General features: G+C 42.5%; 1 protein-coding gene across 3 annotated transcripts in view; it reads right to left on the bottom strand.

The window, feature by feature from the left end:
• Positions 1–20858, bottom strand: part of MAB21L3 (mab-21 like 3) — a 39870-nt gene that overhangs the window by 9908 nt on the left and 9104 nt on the right. The window contains exons 2-7 of one of the 3 annotated variants that reach the window (XM_059838063.1): positions 13281–13389; positions 8881–9021; positions 6733–6804; positions 4054–4345; positions 1582–1763; positions 607–801 (exon numbers count right to left, since the gene is read on the bottom strand). In XM_059838063.1, coding sequence (XP_059694046.1) covers positions 607–801; positions 1582–1763; positions 4054–4345; positions 6733–6804; positions 8881–9021; positions 13281–13328 — 930 coding nt within the window. In that variant the 5' untranslated portion in view covers positions 13329–13389. The remainder of the gene's footprint in view (positions 1–606; positions 802–1581; positions 1764–4053; positions 4346–6732; positions 6805–8880; positions 9022–13280; positions 13390–20858) is intronic. The other 2 variants (XM_059838064.1, XM_059838065.1) reach the window with 2 other exon arrangements.

Here is a 20858-nt window from a genome sequence, read left to right as displayed (position 1 = left end):
ATGATGCTGCCTGTGGCCCATTGGTGTCTGCAGCTGTCAGATGTGGGGACACACTCATAGCAGAGTCTTCTCTCTCTTCTTCACTAATCTTGTTTGAAGTCATCTTGAACCCTGAAATAGGTGCAGGGAGGATGCCACCACCCCTTTAACCCTTTCTTCCCTTCCTACCCCAAGTGAAACACCACCAGAACTGTAGTTTGCACCTAATTCATTAATAATGCTTGCCTAAGACAGTTTTGTTTGGTGCATATCCACAAAGAAGAGAGAGAGATGGATATAGATGGCTGGGATAGTCAAGAAGCAGGAAGTGTGCAATTACAGACAACAGTACAATGTGAAGTCAAAACAGAGCAGGGGCCTCAACTCCATTTATGTTACTGCAATCATAATGTTCCTACAGGCTTTAGTTTCTTATTGAAGTTTGGAACACATATTTAGTGAACTCCTTGCCACCACAAAGCAATGAAAAGGTACAGCAGTTTTGACAGTTACCTTAGAAGTTACACAGGTGCTACACTGATTTACACCACAACATTCTGACATTACTGGATGGAAGCCACTGCAACAGATCCCGAGACTGTAGGTAGGTATCAGGGTGATGCCTACCTGAAGGTGATAAGCTGTGATGACAGGCTTATTCCCAGCACACCAGACATCTTCCTTCATCTGCCTCATGACCCTGAAGCACTTTCTGCGACAGCCACCATCTTCATCCAGTCCCTCCATGAGGATGTGCTCAGCACGGGAGAAGCACAGCTGCCAGTGATAATTAGAGCGAGCTAGGAGGTCGAAACCCAGCGACTGTGGAACAACAGGGAAAGTGTGACAGCAGATCAGAGGCAAACTTCTCCCAGCAATGCAGACTGAGGTTATAGAAGCATGTGTGACATCTCTCAAAGCCTATTCTAAACAGGGTTAGCAGAGGCAGCAAACATGAGGCGCACTCCCATCTTAACTCTTAGTTGAATAAAGACGCAGTTTGCATTGTTTCCTTGTGTGCTGGTATCAGTTACTGCAGGGAGATCCTGTTCTAGAGCCATCAGGCACAGCACCAGCAGTGCCACTAAAGCAGAAGTGCAGCTCTGCATGCACTTTGCTGTGGAGCAGGAAGTTGTGCATAAGAGGGGAGCAGGACTGGAAGGTGGAATGGGACCTGCAGGAATCTGGGAGCTGGGGCTGGACTGAAGTACCAGAATCCAGCCATGAGTGTTGTAGGGAAAGATGGGATTGAGCTGGAAGGAAAACTGCAAGACACCAGCCCATTTGCTGAAGTCTTACATGAGGCAGAGCAAGAATGATGCACGTCAGAGCTGTGTGATGCAGGCAGAACTGTTTGCTAGAGACTCACACAATAAAAAGTTAACTCAGATTTTTTCTATAGAATTTACCACTGTAAGGGGGGGAAAACAAAATCCAAATAAATTCTGACAGAATATTTTGAAACATTGTTTATCTCTTAAGAGAATACAACTTCTAACCCTACTGCCATCACCATGCAGTTCTTCCTTTGGTAAGGACACTGTCAGTCACCTGAGAGGTAAGTTCAATCCCAGAGTTAAGGGTGTTTTTTACACTGTTTACCTTGATGCATTGCACTTTTTCCTGAGAAGGCCAACGCTTAAGGCAACGAGGCCACCGGGCTTTCTCGGGCCAGCACGTTGGAATCTCCACAGCAGGGACCAGCTCCACCTCAACTTGGGATTCTGATGTCTCCACAGCCACCCGGACCACTGAGCTGAAGCTCTCCAGCACTGTCACTTTACCTGTGAAAGGACAACGAGAGAAGAAAATATAGATAAAAAGGTCCTTTTCCACAAGCCAAGCAAGAGACTGTCTAGGACCTTGCAGTTCTATTGGTCTGTCTTAACATTTTCTTTTCAATAACACATGGAGAATATAAGAAAAACCTAAATCTATGTAAGTCTATCCTGGGAAATGAGAACAGGAAGATGAAAGAACAAAGTGCTTAACTTTACACTCAATTATCAAGCTTTCTCTTTTCCTTTGTGGGTCCTTTTAAACCCTAGGATCAGGTTCTTAAAAATAAAGCTAGACAAGTGGTGCAACCTAACATTTCTAATGGTATACTACAAGGAGATTACTGCAGGTTGGAGAGGACCAGATGAACACATCCTATCTAAACACTTTCTTCTTCCTTCAGGGAACCTGAGATCAGACCCTTGCCAGGTTACTTCTGCCAGTCATTCAGAATGTTTTGTGGGGTATCTGTAAAGTTTGCTTCTGGAGATGCACTTGCACAGAAGACAATACCAGAATGTATGGTCTGTTGTGCAGAGCAGTCGCCCAAAAAAGGCTAACTGCTACATCACTGCAAGTGCCGAGTGTTAAGAAGAGTTAGTTCCAAGGTGATTTGGAGGAAAGAAGATTCCTCAGTGTGAAAGAAGAGTGGCTTGTCTCCAGGAACAACACAACCTAAGAGTACAGAAAGGAAAGCAAGCTGCAACCAATGGACTCTGTGGGATGTTTCCTGTTGGTCCAGTTGAGTTCATGGAAGAAGTTTCTGTCCTGGTCACTGTGGCAGGATCATTGTCCCTTCAGCTCTGCCATCTGAGCCAATTGCATGTTCATCCTCTAACCCAGTGAAGTGAAGGCCTGAGCAGATGAACATAAGCTGTTTAAAGAGCAGAGTGTTATCCCACCTTATTTTGACTGGCATGGGCTAAGGAGCAATTCAAGGAGCAATTTACCTTGCAAAGAGTAGAGTCCATCCCAACCAGAACCTCATAAACCTCAGAAAATCTATGTGCTATTTCCCTGCTGAGCCAAGCCTAGCATCAAAACAGGAACTGTTCTGTTCCCAAGCTCCCAACAAGGATCCCTAGCAGCTGAAAAGTGTTAGAGTAACCATCATGTCAGCATGTAAATATGTTCATGGCATTTCCGAAAGCATTGCAATGCTTATACCTATTTTTCCACTAATGAAAAGTGAGACACCTCAAAAACTGATTTTGCTGGTGCTGAAAGAATTAAAAAACAGGGAAGCAAAGAAATCAGTGAAGTTTTTCTGTAACTTTAGCCATACTGTGGGATGAAGGAAGTCCATTCTTCACAGAAACAAACAAAAATGGTAATTGCTTCTCCTGATTTCATCTTAGCTCATCTCCTCCCAGTGGATCTTACAAAAAAGGCATCAGAATCATCAACCTAAACACCACTCTCTGGGGTCCTTGCAAGTACCTTTCCTGCAACACTCAACTTTCATTCAAGTACTTGATGTGACTGTGAATGTGACTGCTGCCCAACACAAAACTTTCACATAAGTAAAGTCTCAGAAGCAAGCCTGTTCCAGCTGATCTTTCTTGTGAGCCTCAATGGTGAAATTTCATTCCACCTTTCCTTTTCTTATGATAACAAGTATTTCCTGAAAAAAATGCCATTACCTAGCAGAGCTTGATGTTAACTTTTTTTTTTTTCTTGTGACTACAATTAAGAGTGCGATCAGATGAGTGGAAATAGCTTCTATTGCTCTGAAATACAGAAGACTTATTAGGCTACTGATGAATAAAGTCATTCTGGAAACATGCTATGGGAAGAGGCACTGGGGAAAAGAGCACTTGTCCAACATACCTTACTTCAGTAGAAGTCCTTCTACTCAGTTCTCACCATCCCATGCCGGAAAGCCCTATAAATATCTTCAAACATGTTCTTCTCAGATGTACACATCTTTCCAGTATCAAATTTTCCTATACTACCTTCCTTAATAATTTAAATATATTGCAGGTGCTGTAGTAGAGAAGGATTTTTTTCCCAAACAAACTCCTAAATATTCTGAAAATCTGGGCTGCCTCTTAGTTAAACTGCGAGGGTGATGTGGCTGGATACTCCACCCAAATTCCTAAGAAAGGAGTAACATCTTGGGTGGAAAGAGCCCAAGAACTACTGAACCCTATCTCCCAATGCAGGTCTGTGTCTGTCACTGCAATCGCTTCAAGGCTTCTTGGTTTGGGAGAGTTTTGCTCAGCTTCTGAGCATGCAAGCCAAACACTCTGTGTGTGTGATGGTTTCCCTCACACCTGTCCCCACCAAACTCACTGGAGAGGTTACAGGAGACAATCGACTTCTCCACCAGCTCCCGGAAGACGATAAGGACTTTGGCTGGAACCAGATCACCTTCAATGTTCACATCCTCTTCATGCCACTGCTGGAGGCTTTTTGAGAACTGCTCCACCTCCAGCCACTGATGCAGTTCCTCAGGGTCCCGCACGGAGGAGAGGAGCTTGGCTCCATGCACGGTGTAATAGCGCCAGTGCCGTACCTGGCATTCCCTGTAACCGGTCAGGCCACGCAGAGGAACTGTGATGAGGAACTGGCTGGGTGCTAAGACCTGGGAGAGTTCAGAGAGATTGAGAGAGGAGACAAGGGCAGATCCATGAGCTAAAGTAAGGAAAACAGGCTTGAGGAAGTAGTAGGTAAAACTGGGGACTTCGAAAAGAAGGACAAACCATGGAATGATGGGACTAACTGAACACAGCCAGGACCTGTCTAAGGGTTACCCTGGAGGCATGCAAACTAAAAGGAAATTGTCTTAGAAAGCGTCTGATATGAAGCTCTTAGAAGATAAGAGCTCACTGGCTGATTTGCCACCACACCTGCCATACTTTTGCCCTTTTCTTATTATTTCTAGTCTGCAATGACATGAGATGTAATAACCAGCACCTTCCAAGGAGCAGGAAGGCATGAGAGAATATGTTTTAAGATCCAGCCAAGGGAAACCCAAATAGTGCTAGTTTTTATCTCAGAATTGTTACTTGACATAAGCCCAGAGTCCAATACTAGTAATAACTATGGCAAAAAATGCACCTTTCTGATCTCTTTCAAAGTCCACTACAGACATTAGCAAAATAAGGCTATGGCCCATTAATTTTACAAGTGTTTCACTCTGTTTGACTGACATTTAAAGGGGTAGAGACATAAGGCAAGTGACATGCCTGAGCCTAGAGAGGCAGTGTCACTCCCAGAAACAAGTCCAGGTCTTGGTCTGCTGTAATAATGGAACTGCATCTCCTGATGAGCATGACAGAAACAGTGTAAGGATGGAGGCAGCAACCAATGGACAAGGAAGACTTAAACAGGCTTGTCTGCAAGCCAGTTCATTTGCCTCACTTGGGGAGCAACCATTTTCCAATAAAAACCAGTTCTGAGACAGTATTTGCAAGGAAAGAATGAGGTGACTCAAATACCACAAAACATCATCTGCCTGGCCCAGGGCATAGCCAGATATGTCCAAGTGCTACTTTGGAAGCATCTGGCAGTTGTGGTTCCAGAAGGGGTGTTCAGATTCCCTCAGATTTTTACCATGTTGGCTTAGGAGCTTTTCAAGTCCACTTGCTACCAAGCCCAACTTACATTGGCATAAGTAAAGTGAAGCAGAGCAGGATGTGAAGTGACAGCCACTGCTGTGAGGTGGTTACACCCACGGTGAATGAAACATGCTTGTCACTCTCCTGTAATAATCCAAAACACTCTGGTAGCCTTCCTCAGCTCAGCTGATTTATAGTATTACCATGGAGGTACCAGGCCCCTGAGGGCACTAACAAGCTTAATTGTCCCTAAGCAACCTTTCTGGGACCTCTATCCACACCTTCTTCCCATGGGTCTGGGACCTCCATTGTGGGTTAGCCCTGGGCTCCACTGAGTGGGGGAGTGGCTTGACCTCAGACCTGACTTACCAGCAGACTTTCCTGATGATCCAGACTCTTGGCTGGCCCAGCTGCCCTCCTTGTATCTGTCTCACTTAGGGACCATAGGGCAGGGCTGCCTTGCTATGCTCACCTCCTGCCTCTCTCTCTCTCTCACAGAGAGCAGCTGGTCTTCTCTGCTCCCTGGCAAGAGATTTGGAAAATAAAAGATGGCCAGCCAGAAGTACAGAAATAGCAAGGAAAACACCAGGATGCTGCTCTTTTGTCAAATATAAACCATAGAGGCAGGAGGATGCTGAAAGGATGACACTGAAGATCAAGCTGACCTGCACACATCAGGTCTGGTGGGGCTGAGAAATCCTGTGGGCAGCTCAGGAGAACTCCTGTCAGCAGCAGGCTCCATAAGGAAAAAATACAATGGCTGTCATGCAATTACTGCTCCTCTGACTGCCTCAGCCCCATTTGCAGGTAAACAACCATTCCTCCCCATCCAAAATGCTGTCCTGTATGCACTGGCACCCAATAGATTGCAAAGGAAGAGCTGCACAGGTTATGTGAGTGCCTACAAATGCAAGTCACGAGGGTCCTCCACCCGGGGCTTACCAGGAAACAACAGAATGCACAAGGCTGGGATTAGCACTGTAAAGGTGGGCAGTTGATGTCTTCTTGACCTAAACAAATCCCAGTCCCACACCTATGCTCTGTCACACGATGGTCTCATACACCATGTGCAGGCCATGGGCCCCAGAAAGTCACAGGCTCAAGCAAGAGTCTCCAATTCTGAGGCGTGTAACTTGTGGCCAGTTCTGCTGTATTAAAATCCTGTCTAGAGTATGCTGGGCAAATTAAATACGACCTCATTCTTGTGAACCTGGCCAGGCTGTTCCAGGGAGACAGAAACAGAAGGTTAGAAATAATATAATTATGCTTTGAGGAAAAAAAAAAAAGACTTTTGTGCAGAGAACAAAACAGTCATGGAAGGATCAGTTTGTTGGGTGAAGTTGTCTGGAGAAGAGGGTGTGTGAGGAGGAAGCAAGCACAAGGATTGTCAGGCACCAGGAAGGCTTTGTACCTGGATGGATGGGTGGAATGGGCGCTTCCTCCGAAGCATAGCTGACCACTTGGCCAGTAAAGCTGGCTGATCCTGAGAGAAGCAGAAAGGAAGACAAGTACACAGAACAGAGAGAAAGCATGTGCTAGGTCATTCATTCACAGTGCAAAGCTGCAAGCTTCCCTGGATGCTTGGAGTTTGCCAAAGGAAAATCCTCCCATTGCCCCCACCTTGATTAAACACTTAGCAATGCCACAGGGCAGTGCACTACTACTTAGTCTGGACCTCTTCATTATAACTTTACTGAAGCCTCCACAGCTCTTGCATCAGCCCTGCACAGTTGACAGCTCCAAAAATAGTGGGCCACAACAAAAACAAACACTTAGAACTTTTAAAAATTACATAATCTGTTTTGTTCTTCTGAATTTTAATTCAGGTTTTTCATTAAAGCATGACTTTTTGTTACATGGGTCACGGGAAAACCTTGAATACCTGAAGACTTTTTTTTAAACATTATTCATTCAATCCTTCATATTTAGAAGGGAGCTTGAGGCTTCTCAACAAATCTAGATGTCTCACCATGTTAAATTGATTCCTTTTAGCCAGAAGCTGAAAGTTCTGAAAAATCCTGTAGATTTAGCTGACAGAAAAAAAGATGTTGCAAAATTAAACACGGAATAATGAATATATTGACTTTCCCTGGACACAAATCTCCTCTATGTTGAAGTATGTCAGCAACGGTATTAGAGTTTCCAACTATTTGGAGGTAGGCAACCCAAACCAAAATAATTTCTCATAAACTTGTTCTTTGCTGCCCCATACATACAGGACAGTTAGTCAGGTCCTCTGAGTGTTACTTCCACAGATTTGTAACACTGGGCTCAGTTGAGCATGAATAACAAATCTGCCACTTTTAAGGAAACAGATTTTGAGGATTTCTTTCAAGCAAAATTTGTTCAGATCTGCATACTATAATACCAAGTTACTGCTCATAATAGATTGCCTTGGTGGTTTTGTTCTGCTTTGCTTTCCAGAACAACAATTTTGCCCTGAGCCTGGTCCTGTCAGACCTCATTAGCCAAGCAGGTTTGTTCCAGCACAAGAGGTGACTGGCAGAGTCTGGCACTCAGGAACGCATGGACCAGGATGTGGCACTGTTTTACGTCACTGGGGCCATACTTACTGACAAGACCACATGCTCTGGGATACACAAAATCCCAGAAAAGTTATGTCTCAATGTCTTTGTCCCAGGGCAATAGCTGCATTTCAGACTGGGTGATTATATTTTGCCTCCACCTCCATACCCTTCCAGCAGCTTCATACAAAGACTTCTTCCCTTTCAGTCCCAGAGAACTGCAAAAGTTGCCTCCTGCTTTTATGTATTTGCTGTGTTTTGATCTGTAAATGGCTGTGGTTCAGTATAATGGTTGACATTAGTATTTCAACGAGTTCAGATGAAAAAAATTGTTTTCATCTGAAGTTGCCATTGTTGTGATTGTTTCTTGTGTCTTTACTAGTTACTTCTGTGTAATGGAGTCACAAGAAATAAGCAGCCTTCTTCTGTCACAGCTGGGACAGGGCATTATTATTTTCATGTCTGAAGGTGTAAAACAGGGAGGCATTTAAATTCTCCCACTAATAAGCATTTTTTCCCAATAAAAAAGAAATTCTGATCCATGACAAGGAAAAAACATGTTTTTCAGAAGAAGCTCTCTAATGTTCATACCAGAAGAAGGACTTTAATTCTTCTTTCATCTTTTTTAGTGAGTTGACAGCTTTTCCACTTGTGAAAAATATAGGTCATAGCTCAGGAAGGCATGAACCTTTTTTCTTGTGTTACTGCTGCACAAGTTTTTCTTTCTATCTCCCAAAGAGCTTTGGCTTCTGTTTGTGGATTGACAGCTCTGGCAACAGATGCTGTTTGTAAACACAGCAGCTGTAAGAGGCTTTGCTTGATTTACCCATCTCTCTTCAATGTTCCTCTGGCTGTGAGATGTCCATGAGTGAGTGCCAATGACCCAGTCACTAGAACTCCACAGTGAAGTGTCAGCACATCATCTGTGGTGTTTTGGGTGAGGTACCTGCCCGTACAAACACTTACATAATGGAGAAATCACTTTCTGGTTGCCTACAGGCTGCCAGAGAGTGCATTAGAGCTCTTGTTCATACCTTAATGTTCTCATTGTGAATGCCAGAGTTGGAGATAGCCTGGAATCGCACAGCCTTGTAGCTGATTTCTGCGGTCAGCTGCTGGATGATTTTCTGCACCTCCTCCACTGCTTTGGAAACTAGGTAATGCCGCCTTTCCACCTGTCAGTTCCAGGAAAGACACTTCATGTCACAGGTAACTGCAGTCTTTGTCTCCAGTGGGAAGCAGACAAATCAGCTTAAAGCATCCTGAAACATTTGTGCTTGTGCTGCGCTGAGAATAAAAACTGTTTCCCTGTGTACTGGAACCAACTTACCATGAGACAGAGATGTGAACACCAAAGGGTCAATATTCAAGACTATTGAGCATTAATTGATATTTCCATGCCAACACCATTGGATGGAAGGAAAGGAGTTCATTACACAGATGAAATTGTGATCAGCTACAGCTATAGTCCCAATTCTTTGTCCATGTGATGCAGAATACCAGTTACTCCCCTGCATATGGTAGCCATTCTCAAAGTCATGATATGTTCCATTCCAAGAGCTGACAGGACATCAAGAGTTACAGATCTGTCCATTAGTCAGATGGTAGATATATGTGGCATCATTTAGGTGCCTACCTTATACACTGAAAGTATCCACACTGTCTTTATGGCTGAAGTACAGATGAGACTCTACTCCTAGACAGTGTGAAAGCATCTTTCCAAAGCTGGTCCCATTGGGAACTAGGTGTTTGTGTGGCTTAAAGGGTGGCTCTTCAATTCAAGAAGACTCAGACATTTCACTGAAAATTATTTCAGTGAAATGTCTGAGTCTTGGGAGAACTGAGGTGAGGGGTGGAAAACTCATAAAAATATAAGATTAACCTGAACCTTCACCTATGACTAAAAATAAAGGGAGCACAGGGGGACTGTCACAATCCAAACAAGGAGATTCGACAAGAGGAACATGAAGGAACCATGCTGGCAAAGGGCATTTAATATTTTTCAAATATCCTTACACATTTACCAAAGTGAGGAGATTCAGCTACTGTTAATGAAGTTCATGAACATATTTGTCATTACTTATGCAACCAGAATTACTTATGCAGAGTGAAATATTAAGACTGTTTACTGTTCTTTTTTGGATCCTATGCTTCATGTCATTTGTTTGCAGCTTTTGCTTTCTTCTTGATTCTTTTTTTTCCTTACCATATTCTACTAAATCTTATTGTTTGCAGGCAAGTAAAAAAAAAAGAGAAACAGAGTTCATCACCTGACTAAAGTGAATGATAAAGCATAATTGCCAGTCATAGATAATTCCTACAGTCTTTTGTTATTACCAAATACCAAAATGAAGCAAAAGCCTAAGTTAAAAATTCTGTACTGTGAGGGTGGTGAGGCCCTGGCACCGGCTGCCCAGAGAAGCTGTGGATGCCCCACCCCTGGAAGTGTTCAAGGCCAGGCTGGACAGGGCTTTGAGCCCTGGTCCAGTGGAAGGTGTCACAGTCCACAACAGGGAAATTACACTATATGATCTTTAAAGGGGCCCTCCAACCCAAACCAGCTTATTGCTTTCTAAAATTCCTGTGTCCTGTTCACTCAGCATCTTCTTTGGCACCTAAACAACTCTCTTTTCTCTTTTAAAAAATATAATTGACAAGTACTTCTTCAGAAGTCCTTTTGGATACCTTTATGTCAAATGTTGAACTGACAGCCACAAACACTCAAGTGTGTTGAAATGTGTCCCCAGGGCCCGGAAGGGGACAAAGAGATTCACTTCTTCACAACAAGGGACCATTCAATGGACTAAAGCAGACTAGTGCTTGCCTCACATCCATTAACCTTGAACAGCAATTGACTAATACTGAACTTGAAGATGAGCAGAGTTTGAATACCTTCCTCCCTCAGATAACAAATTAACAGTATTTTTACTAAGCTGAATAGCTTTTGGAAGTGGGAAATATGTCAGACAACAGTATTCCCTTGACTGGGCTCTCATCCACCCTTGACATCCTGCTTCTTTGCTATCTTAACACCATGTAGTCCTTTGTTTATATAATGCCCTTTAATTTCCCTAGTAATTCACCCTCCCCCTCATTCCAATTCATCCTTTTCTCTATGAGCAGTTTTAGCTACTTACATGTACTTTACAAAAAAAAAAAAAACAAAACAAAAAAACACTGAAAGATTTTAGCCCATATTCATTTTCACCTCCTCATCTCAGCTTTCATTTATGGCACTTCTCCATCTGTATCTATACTGTATCTATTTTCTCCACCTTATTTTTGTTCATACAGAACAACTCCTTAGAACAGTCCAATAAGCTTGACAAGATACCTAATGGTTTCTCCAGCATGTGAATGGTGAGTGGCAAAGAAAGTTGTCCATATCTAAGAGCTTTAAGACAAAAAATAAGACTTTTTTAAAACTGAAGAGTATAAAAAGTATACACAGAGTGCCCTCTGTATGGATTGCTCATGCTCTGCTCTCTCTAAGGGGCACCTGCTGGAAACATTTTTTGCCACCTCCAGTATCCAGGGACAATCCATTCAACCCAGCCTGGCCTCATTTAATTCTGCCTTCATCACCTACTAGCTAGGCTACAGCAGTTGTCATGAATTCTTTACAAGAGTATACACTCAAAAGAACAGTTGAGGGAGTACCACTAAACACCTCTCTCAATGTGTACTCCCCGTCACTGGAGCAGGGATAAAAGAACAATGGACATGTGACTGACAGAGCCTGCTCACTATAATTAGCTAATTAAATTAGCTCCCTAATCATCCTGTTGGAAAATATAACCTTCCTACAGAAAGGAGGGCAGAAAATCAGAAAACAGATTGTGAGTCTGAAGAGCCAAAGCATTTATCTCAGATACTTCTAGTACCAGCACAGACGCATTGGGAGAAAAGACATTGTAAGGTCTTTGCTGGACAGTCACTTCTGTGACTTACTGGCATTCCCCTTACCAGGTCTTAACCCAGGGAATTGTGCTAAAACAAATGCACAAAACCTGAATAACAAGGTCAATTAAGGTTTTATTACGGGGAAAAGAAGCAGGATTGGGATTTATTATGGACTGTTAAGCACATTTGGGTTTTCTCTTATTTACCCAGCCACATCCACTCCATACACATTCGAATTTTTCCTTTGATGAGTGGCTTAAGGATGAAATCTCTGGTATTACAGAGATTCATGGCACCAGGTGGTGGACCTGTTTCCAAAAACAGGCAGCATTTGACAAGCTGAACTGCTTGAAGTTGGACAAGAGACTCAGGAGCAGGCAGAAACTAAGAATCCATCAGAGCTGGAGGGCTGCTAGAAAACAGACTTCCAGTATAACCTAAAATATTGGCAACTATGAGCCTCACTTAACTACAGTCTGCTTCTGTTCCTTGTACTTATGGCTGTCATATGAGCATTTTCCTGTGCATGGCTTCCCTCTGTTCCCTCCTTTGTAGCTCTGCTTTTTAAATCTTCAGAGAAGCATTCACTGTTATAGCTCACTGAACAAATTCTCATGGAATGAATTTCCTGTGCTCAACACGGCATGCCTGAAGAAGGTATATTTCTGAGAGAACTTTCATACTTGCCACCAAAACATTTCCATAGAGAAAACAAACCTTTCTTACCAGCCCCTTCATTGCACCAGAATATGTGATCCTTTACAGAAAATAAAGCCTTACACTTTCTGATTTTGAAATTATTTGTCACTTTGGTATCTTGCATTTTGTTGGGGAAAGCAGACTATAAAACAGCATCTAGCTAAGTACTGCCATGAAACATGTCAGCTTTAAAAAATGTTATGGCTCACTTAGAGCTTTTATTAAACAGCATTGTTCCACAGAAGATTTTATTCTGTTTTATTTCATTTCATAATGGGGGAAAAAAATTGAGTGCTGGAATATCTTATAAAATAGAAAATGAGATTCCAGTCTGCATGTGCTAATGAGACGTTATTTTAATCATGGTATATAGAGAAGTATCCTAAGCTGAGGTGACAGACTGATGACTGAATTCTAACAATATTGGTCTGTCTCTGCAGTTCCTACATGAATCTTTCTTAGAGGCAACGCCTGGTGTTGGTCTTGTTTCGGTCAAGCCAAGACCACCAGACAGGGAGAGAGGCAAGGACATTTCCTTAGATTTAAATGCTGGCAATTACTGCTAGTCTCACATCTGGAATTCCAGATCAGGAACAAAAATTCAGGATACCTAGAAGAAGAGGACAAGGACCTTGAAAAATTAGGCTACCAGCAGATAAGATTCTGCAACAGAAACCTAGAAATCTCATTAGAAATACAGTTCTCATGAAACTTCACCCAATCTTGTCTCAGAAATGAAGACAGCAGGCGAGCAACTAACTGTCAAATTTGGCACCCTTCAGAATCAACACCTAGTGTGGGAGACAGAAAATCTGGTCAGATAAAGTCTTACCTTGCTCTGGATGTAGATTTCTACATCTTCATCTGTGAATGGTTTCATGGCAAGATGGTCTTCGCTGCTCTTTAAAGTGTGAATTCACTCTTCACTTGTTCACCTGCCTCTGGAAGTAGAGGAACACTCAGAGAGAGCTGCTCAGAGCCTTCTTGCCCTGTGAAGCTCAAGTCACCTAATATCTCTGTGCTGTGGATGAGTAAGAGAAGAGACAAGCAAGGAAGCATGCCTATTTTTAGTAATTTTCTTTTCCTGGTCTGAGCTACAGTGGTGACATCCAGCTCATTCCGAAAACTATCTCCAAGTATTATTCTCTAAGTTCAATTGCTATTATTTATCCTGTTACTTTTAAATGGTGGATCTTGCATGCAGGCATACACAAAAATATCCCAGCAACTGCTCTGTCTTGGGGCAGATCTGGAAGTGCTTTTCAGATTGCAGTGCAGCTTCAATACATTCATGCACAGCATTATTACTCTGCATGCCACTAGTACGTCCCTGCTTTGCTAGACCTTCACTACACTCTTTCTTAAATGCTCTCAGTTATTCCTTATTGACTAATCAACTCTCTTTCCATCTGAAAATGCATGGATATTTTTACACTCAGATCACTCACAGGGGTTGCAATCTGCAACCCCTGCTCCCCTCTCCTCCCCTCTCCTTATATCTCCTCTCTCTCTCTGGCTGTATTGACAGTAAATATTGTGCAGCCTGTCCCCTCCTGTAGCTTGCTTTGCTTTCTTTACAGTAAACAGACAGAAAGCTGCCTCTTGTTTTCTGCCAGCAGCTCAGCTAACAACCCCATATGGATGATTCAGAGGCAAAAACAATTGATCAGGCCTCATTGATCCAGTGAAGCTTGGTGGCTTTTAGAAAGAAGGGTACATCAGCACATGGAAGGGAGTGACAGAGTATAGAGATGAGATCCCATGCTGCTAAGCATTCTTTATTAAGGAAGGCACACTTCACTTTTGGGTAAGATCACTATTTCCCCCTGGAAAATGAATTTTGACATCCCTTGACCAATTTACTGCCTCTGCAGCAGCTGGCAAAAGGCAGCACCTGGGTGGGTACTGGGTGCTACCTCAGGAGAGGCACTGTTGTTGCTAGTTATCCTTCATGATATCCTTCATTAAGGACAATACTAAGTACATTAATTTAAGTAATTAATTGAAGCAGAAATACCTGCAGGACATCTGCTTCTCCAACACCTACAAAGCAAATCTTTCTATGCCAGACAGCTGCCACTGTCTTTTTGCTGAGGGACTCAAGGACTCCTTCATAAAGACATGTAGGCATTTACTTCCCAAACCAGCTTCCACTAGAGTTGGGCACTGAAAAAGATTCTCTTGGTTCCCCAATGTTTAGTGACTCATAGCACATTATTGCTCACTTCTGGCTTACTGGCTGTCTTTCCTCTGAGGGGCCAGCAGTTTATGTGAGCTCTGCTAGGGAAACCAGATAAAAGGCAGGGTCTGAAAGAAGGTAAGTGAAAAAACAGGTTGGAACAGAATTTGTAGGGGCAGGTTGGATGGGATTGTATCCAAGTAGAGTGTACAAGAGAGGAGAATTAGCCTTTTAAATGGTCAGATTCCATTATAAGCAAGCCCCCAAAACATTAAGTCCCTTGTGCCCCCTCATATAGTCAGCTGCACATACAGCAGACAACTTCCTTAACACTCTTGACACCACCACACATTAATACTCAGAACCTTGGATATGTATTATGAAGGAAGGAGAGATTCAAGGGTCTCTCTTTCTTGCACCTGTAAGGTCTCTCCTCATGACATCTGTCCAGAAACATGGTGCTGGCAGAGAGACTAAGTGGTTTTGGTAATTTTTCTTTTATATAACAACATGCCTTATGTTCATAATCATTATTATTATAATGCATCCATTATTTCCATCCTATAAGTAGTACATATTATGCTACTATTTGGCTGACAGTAAATACTACAACTGATAAAGGCCTTTACACCATCAGCAAAATACAGGTTAGAGTGGTATGGGAGGCAGCAGCCAGTCTTGACCTCACAAGAACTTGTGTTTGTCACATGAGGACCAGATAGCACAGAATGCAGCAGAAAAGTAGAGGCAGATGGCCATGTGTGAAGAGGGAATGTTATTGTGGGAAAAACCATCAGAAGGAAAGAGTAAAGAGAAAGGACAGAGCAGAAATCAGAACATCTGCATAGATAAAAGAGGATGTAGATACAGAGTGGGAAGAATCCAGGCTTCTCCAGTGAGGTCTACTGAGCTGATGTACTGGTACTGCAGAGAAACCTCCATCAGATGTGTCCTTCTCAGGAACTTTCTACCATGACAGTGCTTGTATAAAGCTAAGACTAAGGTAGAGAAAATCTGAGATGGATCCAAGCTCCAAAGGCACACAATCTCCTGAGAAAACATTTCCTCTGAGGCTTGAACAACTTAATTCCCCAGGCACACCTGCAAGAGGGAGTGAAAAATGGCTATTTCTTTTTCCTCGTTCTTCAAGAAGCACAGCAGGAAAGAAGGAGAGCATCAAGAGAATGAAGCCAGGCTCTTCTCAGTGGTTTCAAGCATCAGGACAAGAGACAAGGGGCAGAAACTGATGCACAGGAAGTTCCACCTGAATATGAGAAAGAACTTCTTGAATGTGGGGCTGATTAAGCACTGGAACAGTTTGCCCAGAGAGGTTGTGGAGTCTTCCTCACTGGAAATATACTGTCTGTATGCAATCCTGTGTCATGTGCTCTGGGATGACCCTGCTTAAGCAGGGAGGTGGGACAAGATGATCCATTCTTTTGTGAAAAGCTCACAACAGCTTCATGGAGATAAAAAGCACTCAGCTGAAGCCAGGCAACCATGTGAAGACAAAACCTCAAATGGTCTCTTCAGTTCTAGTTAGCTCACAATCCATCAGATATCATGGACATGAGCACTCTTGAGAGCTTCTGAACTTGATTAGTTTGGCAAATTAAACTCCCAAGTATACTTGTTTCTAAGGGGATTCCCATCCACACTGAGAATGGCTATCTTTTTGACACCTCTGAATCCCTTTCTTTTCTAGTGATTATTAGAAGTGTCTTAAACCCCCGCCAGGGTCTGGGCGTATTTTTGAGAGACAGTTTCTCCAGACAGTTCTTGCTGAAGCACTGCAACCTTCCTTCCCTCTTTGGTGGTGTCTCTGAGGAGATTTTCAGCATCACATATCTAATTAGCCAATCACAGACACCCAAATTCTGCTTGATGACCATCCATTGATTTATACAGCTTCTCTCAAATATTTTCAAGCCACAATTCAATACTTTGGTTTTCTCAAGTCACAGTTCCCCGCCTGCTGATCTGTATAAGATCACATGGAATGACTCAGCTATATTACATCACCCCATTTATATTATTTCAATTCCCATTTCATAGTACCTTGTAATGGAGTTTAGATGGTGGCTAATTTCCTTTCTACCTGCATCTTCATTTACTTAGCAGTACTCTTTTAAGAGGACTTAGAAATTTCCTAGTATCTGCAAAAACACTGAATCTGTGGTATATAATTTTCATTCATGCTGTTGGCAATGTGTAGGACTGAATATGATTTTGGATCTGTGAAACCCTTGTGAAAGTATTCTGTGAATATATGCCTTGAATGGTATTAGATTGGCTCTTGTACGTTCTGAAGATGCCAATTACTGAGGCTTTCCATGCTTGCTTGGCTTTCCTTTCTTCACTCTTCAGTTTCACAGATATGACAAAGACATTTCAAACTTACAATCAAAAGTAATATGAACTGTGAACTGCACAACAATAAAGAAATCACCAACATCTTGTAAATAAGAGCAGCAGTATTAACTGCACAGGGTTGTCCAATGTTGTGCCTTTTTCTGTAGGGCACTATTTAGAAAAACTATTCATACGGAACAGTGAGCATGTATTAAAAAGCCTCTGCTAAATCACACAAATGAGTCAGACCAATGTACCACTTGTGACTCACAGATGATCTGCAGTGGCAACAAATAAGCCCTGTTGAAGATGCTGCCTTCCAGATGAAATACAACCCTGAATTTCTAGTTGCTAATGATGACCCATCTCTTCTTGCTCTAATTACCAGAGGCATTAAGTCTGTTGCATTAGCTGAAGCATGTACTTGGGTCAAGACACACTACTAAACCAAATGATCCCAACAGATTTAATAATCTCTGACAGTTCTCTTGCCTTCTTAAACTGTTGTCCCATTTCTCCCCATTAGTGGATTAAGTGACTGTGCAAAATGAGTAATTGTAGCTTGAATCCCCTATACCATTTATGCTGTGACAGTCGTTAGAACTGTTCAGCCTCCATTCAGAGGACGGCAGCATAACATAATCAGGCTTTTTGGGGGCAAAAGTTCTGGGAATTTATTTGGGTTTTTTTCCACTTTGTCTTTTAACAAGTTGATATGAGCAAAGGGGATACTTCAATGACAAAAGCCTGGGATGGACTAGCGGGAAAAGAAAGTCCTGCTAATTCACTGTGACAGCACCAGAATCACATATGGGTGCCAAATTGAAATGCTTCTCCACTCATTCCCTCCCATTACCAATCAATACTTGGCAGGCTCAAAAATGCTCCAAATGCTTATGCTGCTTGTTCTCACTGCCACACGTTCTCACATTAGCCTTGGGCCTGCACTTCATATTATGCAAGTTAAAGGTTTATATCCTTTCCAAACTAAGCACAGGATTGGATCAGGTCCAGTCATTTATAAAACCTGGTACCTTTTTTCCATTCGTGGTCATACCAGACACACCAAAAAAAGGCAGGCAGTTTCTGCTAGAAATGAGTTCTCTTAATCTGGGAAGAGATTTTAATCCCCAAATTATTTACAACCTGAATGTTTTCAGGCTGCAGTATAGTATTTCCAAAGAAAATGATCACTCCAGGATCACCAGCTGAGGATGCAGGAAATTCTGAAAAATGCTGAGATTATAATGCTGCTACCCACCACCGACCAGCCTCAACTAGGAAATTCATCAAAATCCAGTCCATTTTGCAGCTGCTGTTAAGCATCAAGCCACTGGGCAACAAATATAAATCACACAGCAGTGCTACTAGTATTGCCAACATCACTGGGACCAAGTGTGGTGATGTGCCCAGGGTCTGGAAATTTCCAAGTTTAAAACAGTCAGCTCAAAAGATGGCAGGAGAGGCAGGAAGCTGGGAGTGGTGGCTGCATCAGCTCTGAGGCTTCCAGGAGAGTTTACTGAGATGTGGGACAGGAAAACTGGCATTTTGAGTTCTGAATCCATGTACTGTCCTCTGAAAGTTCACTGAAATAGTGTAAGTTCAGTGCATCATAATTTAAACATAAAATATTCCACTAGACCATTTCTACGGATATTTTTTCTTTATTTTTATCTATCACTACACTACAACTACTGTTCTACTGTTTCAATCAGGATGTCCCACCATCTTGAAAACCTACCTGCAGCCAACATCCACAAAAATGAGAGCCTTCCAGCACTTTTATTTATATGCCTACGTAAATAGCCTGCATGCCAAAAAGGAAATACTTGATACCATTGATTTAAACACATGGTTAGAAAAACAGCATCTGGAAAAAACATGTTTGGCAGAGCACAGTGCAACTGGGAAAACTTTTAGCACTTGAAGTCTTTTCAGGTGAGAAAAAGCTGCCACACTTTTGATGTCAGCATAGGTTTGCTGGTTATTTTCAGGTGTCAAAAAAAGGATTTTAAATTTAGGGGCACAGTAACTTGGGACAGAAAGACCAAGTCCAAGATTTAAAAGAGCCAAACCAAGAAGCATACTTGCAATGATGCTCTTTCAACAAGAGGGGCTGAATGAGACTGGATCACTGCATTTCCAGGAGCTGGTATTTTTTTTTTCATAACTGCTCTCGGAGCACAATGTTAACTTGTATTATTTTTACACTTTGCTGTTGTGTCCAAATTGACCCGATTCAGAACTTATTGCTTGAGTCCACAGCAGTTTGAAGTAAATTGAGTAAATTATCAGTGCTAAGTGAGAACAGTCACTCCAACACAAACTCACTTGAGAGAGAGAAGACTCAGACTGGCATCCCTGTTAATGTGCTTCATCCAGTCACTGACTAATAAAAAATGTACAGGAGTTCACTGGAGCCAGAGCTAGAAACTAGGTCTCATATATCACAGACCAACAACAGCTACACACCCGTAAGATCTATTGCCTTCTCTTGATCAAAATACAATTACTGCAGAACAAACAGGTCAGCTTGAGCAAGGAAACTGAGAAGGGTCTCCAGGCCCAAAAAAGCCTGGTCCCTGGGAGCTATTTTAGAGTGCTGGAAGAAATACTTGTGTGGGAGGAAAGTGAGATTAAAAAAAAAGCTAAACCAAACAAATTAAACAAAACAAAAAAAAAACAACCCCAACAACAACAAAGCAAAAAAAACCCCATCCTCTCCCACCCAAAACAAACAAAAACCCACAAAAGCCTCCCAGCAGAGTGAAGACAGCTGACAACCACATTCTGTCTGAACCACATGAAAAGCAGATGTGTTTTTGTATGATCTTGGTTAGCAGTATTGCCGATCTACTATAAAAGCTGTCTGATCAAACTCCTCAGCTTGCAACCTTATACACAAGGTCAAAGATACCAAACTTCCCAGGTGATGCTTAGGATATGTCAACTTGGACACTGTGTTGTGTCCTGAGGCTAATGTAGCACTGTGGAGAGGATAGAAAGGAGAAGCTGAAGAAGCAGTCAGGATTAAAGGAAGATTTTGCCAATATACCTGTAGAAGTGTCTCAAGAAAAGCACAGGGGAAGGCCCAGACAACTACATGCTTTGTGTGGGAAGAACACAGGGGAGGAGAATCACTGGACTCTACAATCCATGGGCCCAGAGGGTAACAACTGCCATGTGGGAACAATAACTGTACAATGAGAGCACCAGCAGAAGTGAGAAATAATTTGCTTTTTATTACAAGTATGATGTATGTACCACAAAGCAGACCAAGATAATCAGCAAACTAGTGAGAACAAGTATTGTCAGAATCTCTACAGAGGCTCCAGTCAGGTATTTTCAGAGAATTTCTAGACAGATCAGACCTGCATAGCTACACACTCCAGCTTCAGTCACTGGAAGATGAGCTAACAGCCTCCAGTCCAAGCTATGTCTGGCTAATACATATGCTATTCTTTTAGTCTATAACTTCTGAAAATTTGTCATCTGAAGATCAGGTAGCAGGAGAAAGCAAGCAAGCAAGCAATTTAATTCTCAAGCAAACACTTCCTCCTTTATCTCAGACCAATAAAACTATACAGAGCCAAGCTAATTCCCATCATCAGCTGCCCAGCCCTTTCCCCTTTATTGGCTGTTTGTGCAGTCAAAGCCAAACTGCCAAAGGGAGAGGGTCAATCGTTTGTGCTGTATCTCCTCCAGGCAGTGACAGGCCACGGGACAGACATTCAGGGCTAGAACTAGTTAAATGCAGATTAAGGGCACTGAAAACAGGAGTGGGGGAGGAGAAACAGTAGAGGAATAAAACCAGAGCAAGTTGCTTGGCCAGGCTAGTGCATGAAGGAGCAAGCCATCTCTGGTCCTTGGGTTTTCATG

The sequence above is a fragment of the Haemorhous mexicanus genome, chromosome 2 (assembly GCF_027477595.1).
Source record: "Haemorhous mexicanus isolate bHaeMex1 chromosome 2, bHaeMex1.pri, whole genome shotgun sequence".
Taxonomy (NCBI): Eukaryota; Metazoa; Chordata; class Aves; order Passeriformes; family Fringillidae; genus Haemorhous; species Haemorhous mexicanus.
This window is presented reverse-complemented; position numbering and strand designations above follow the sequence as displayed.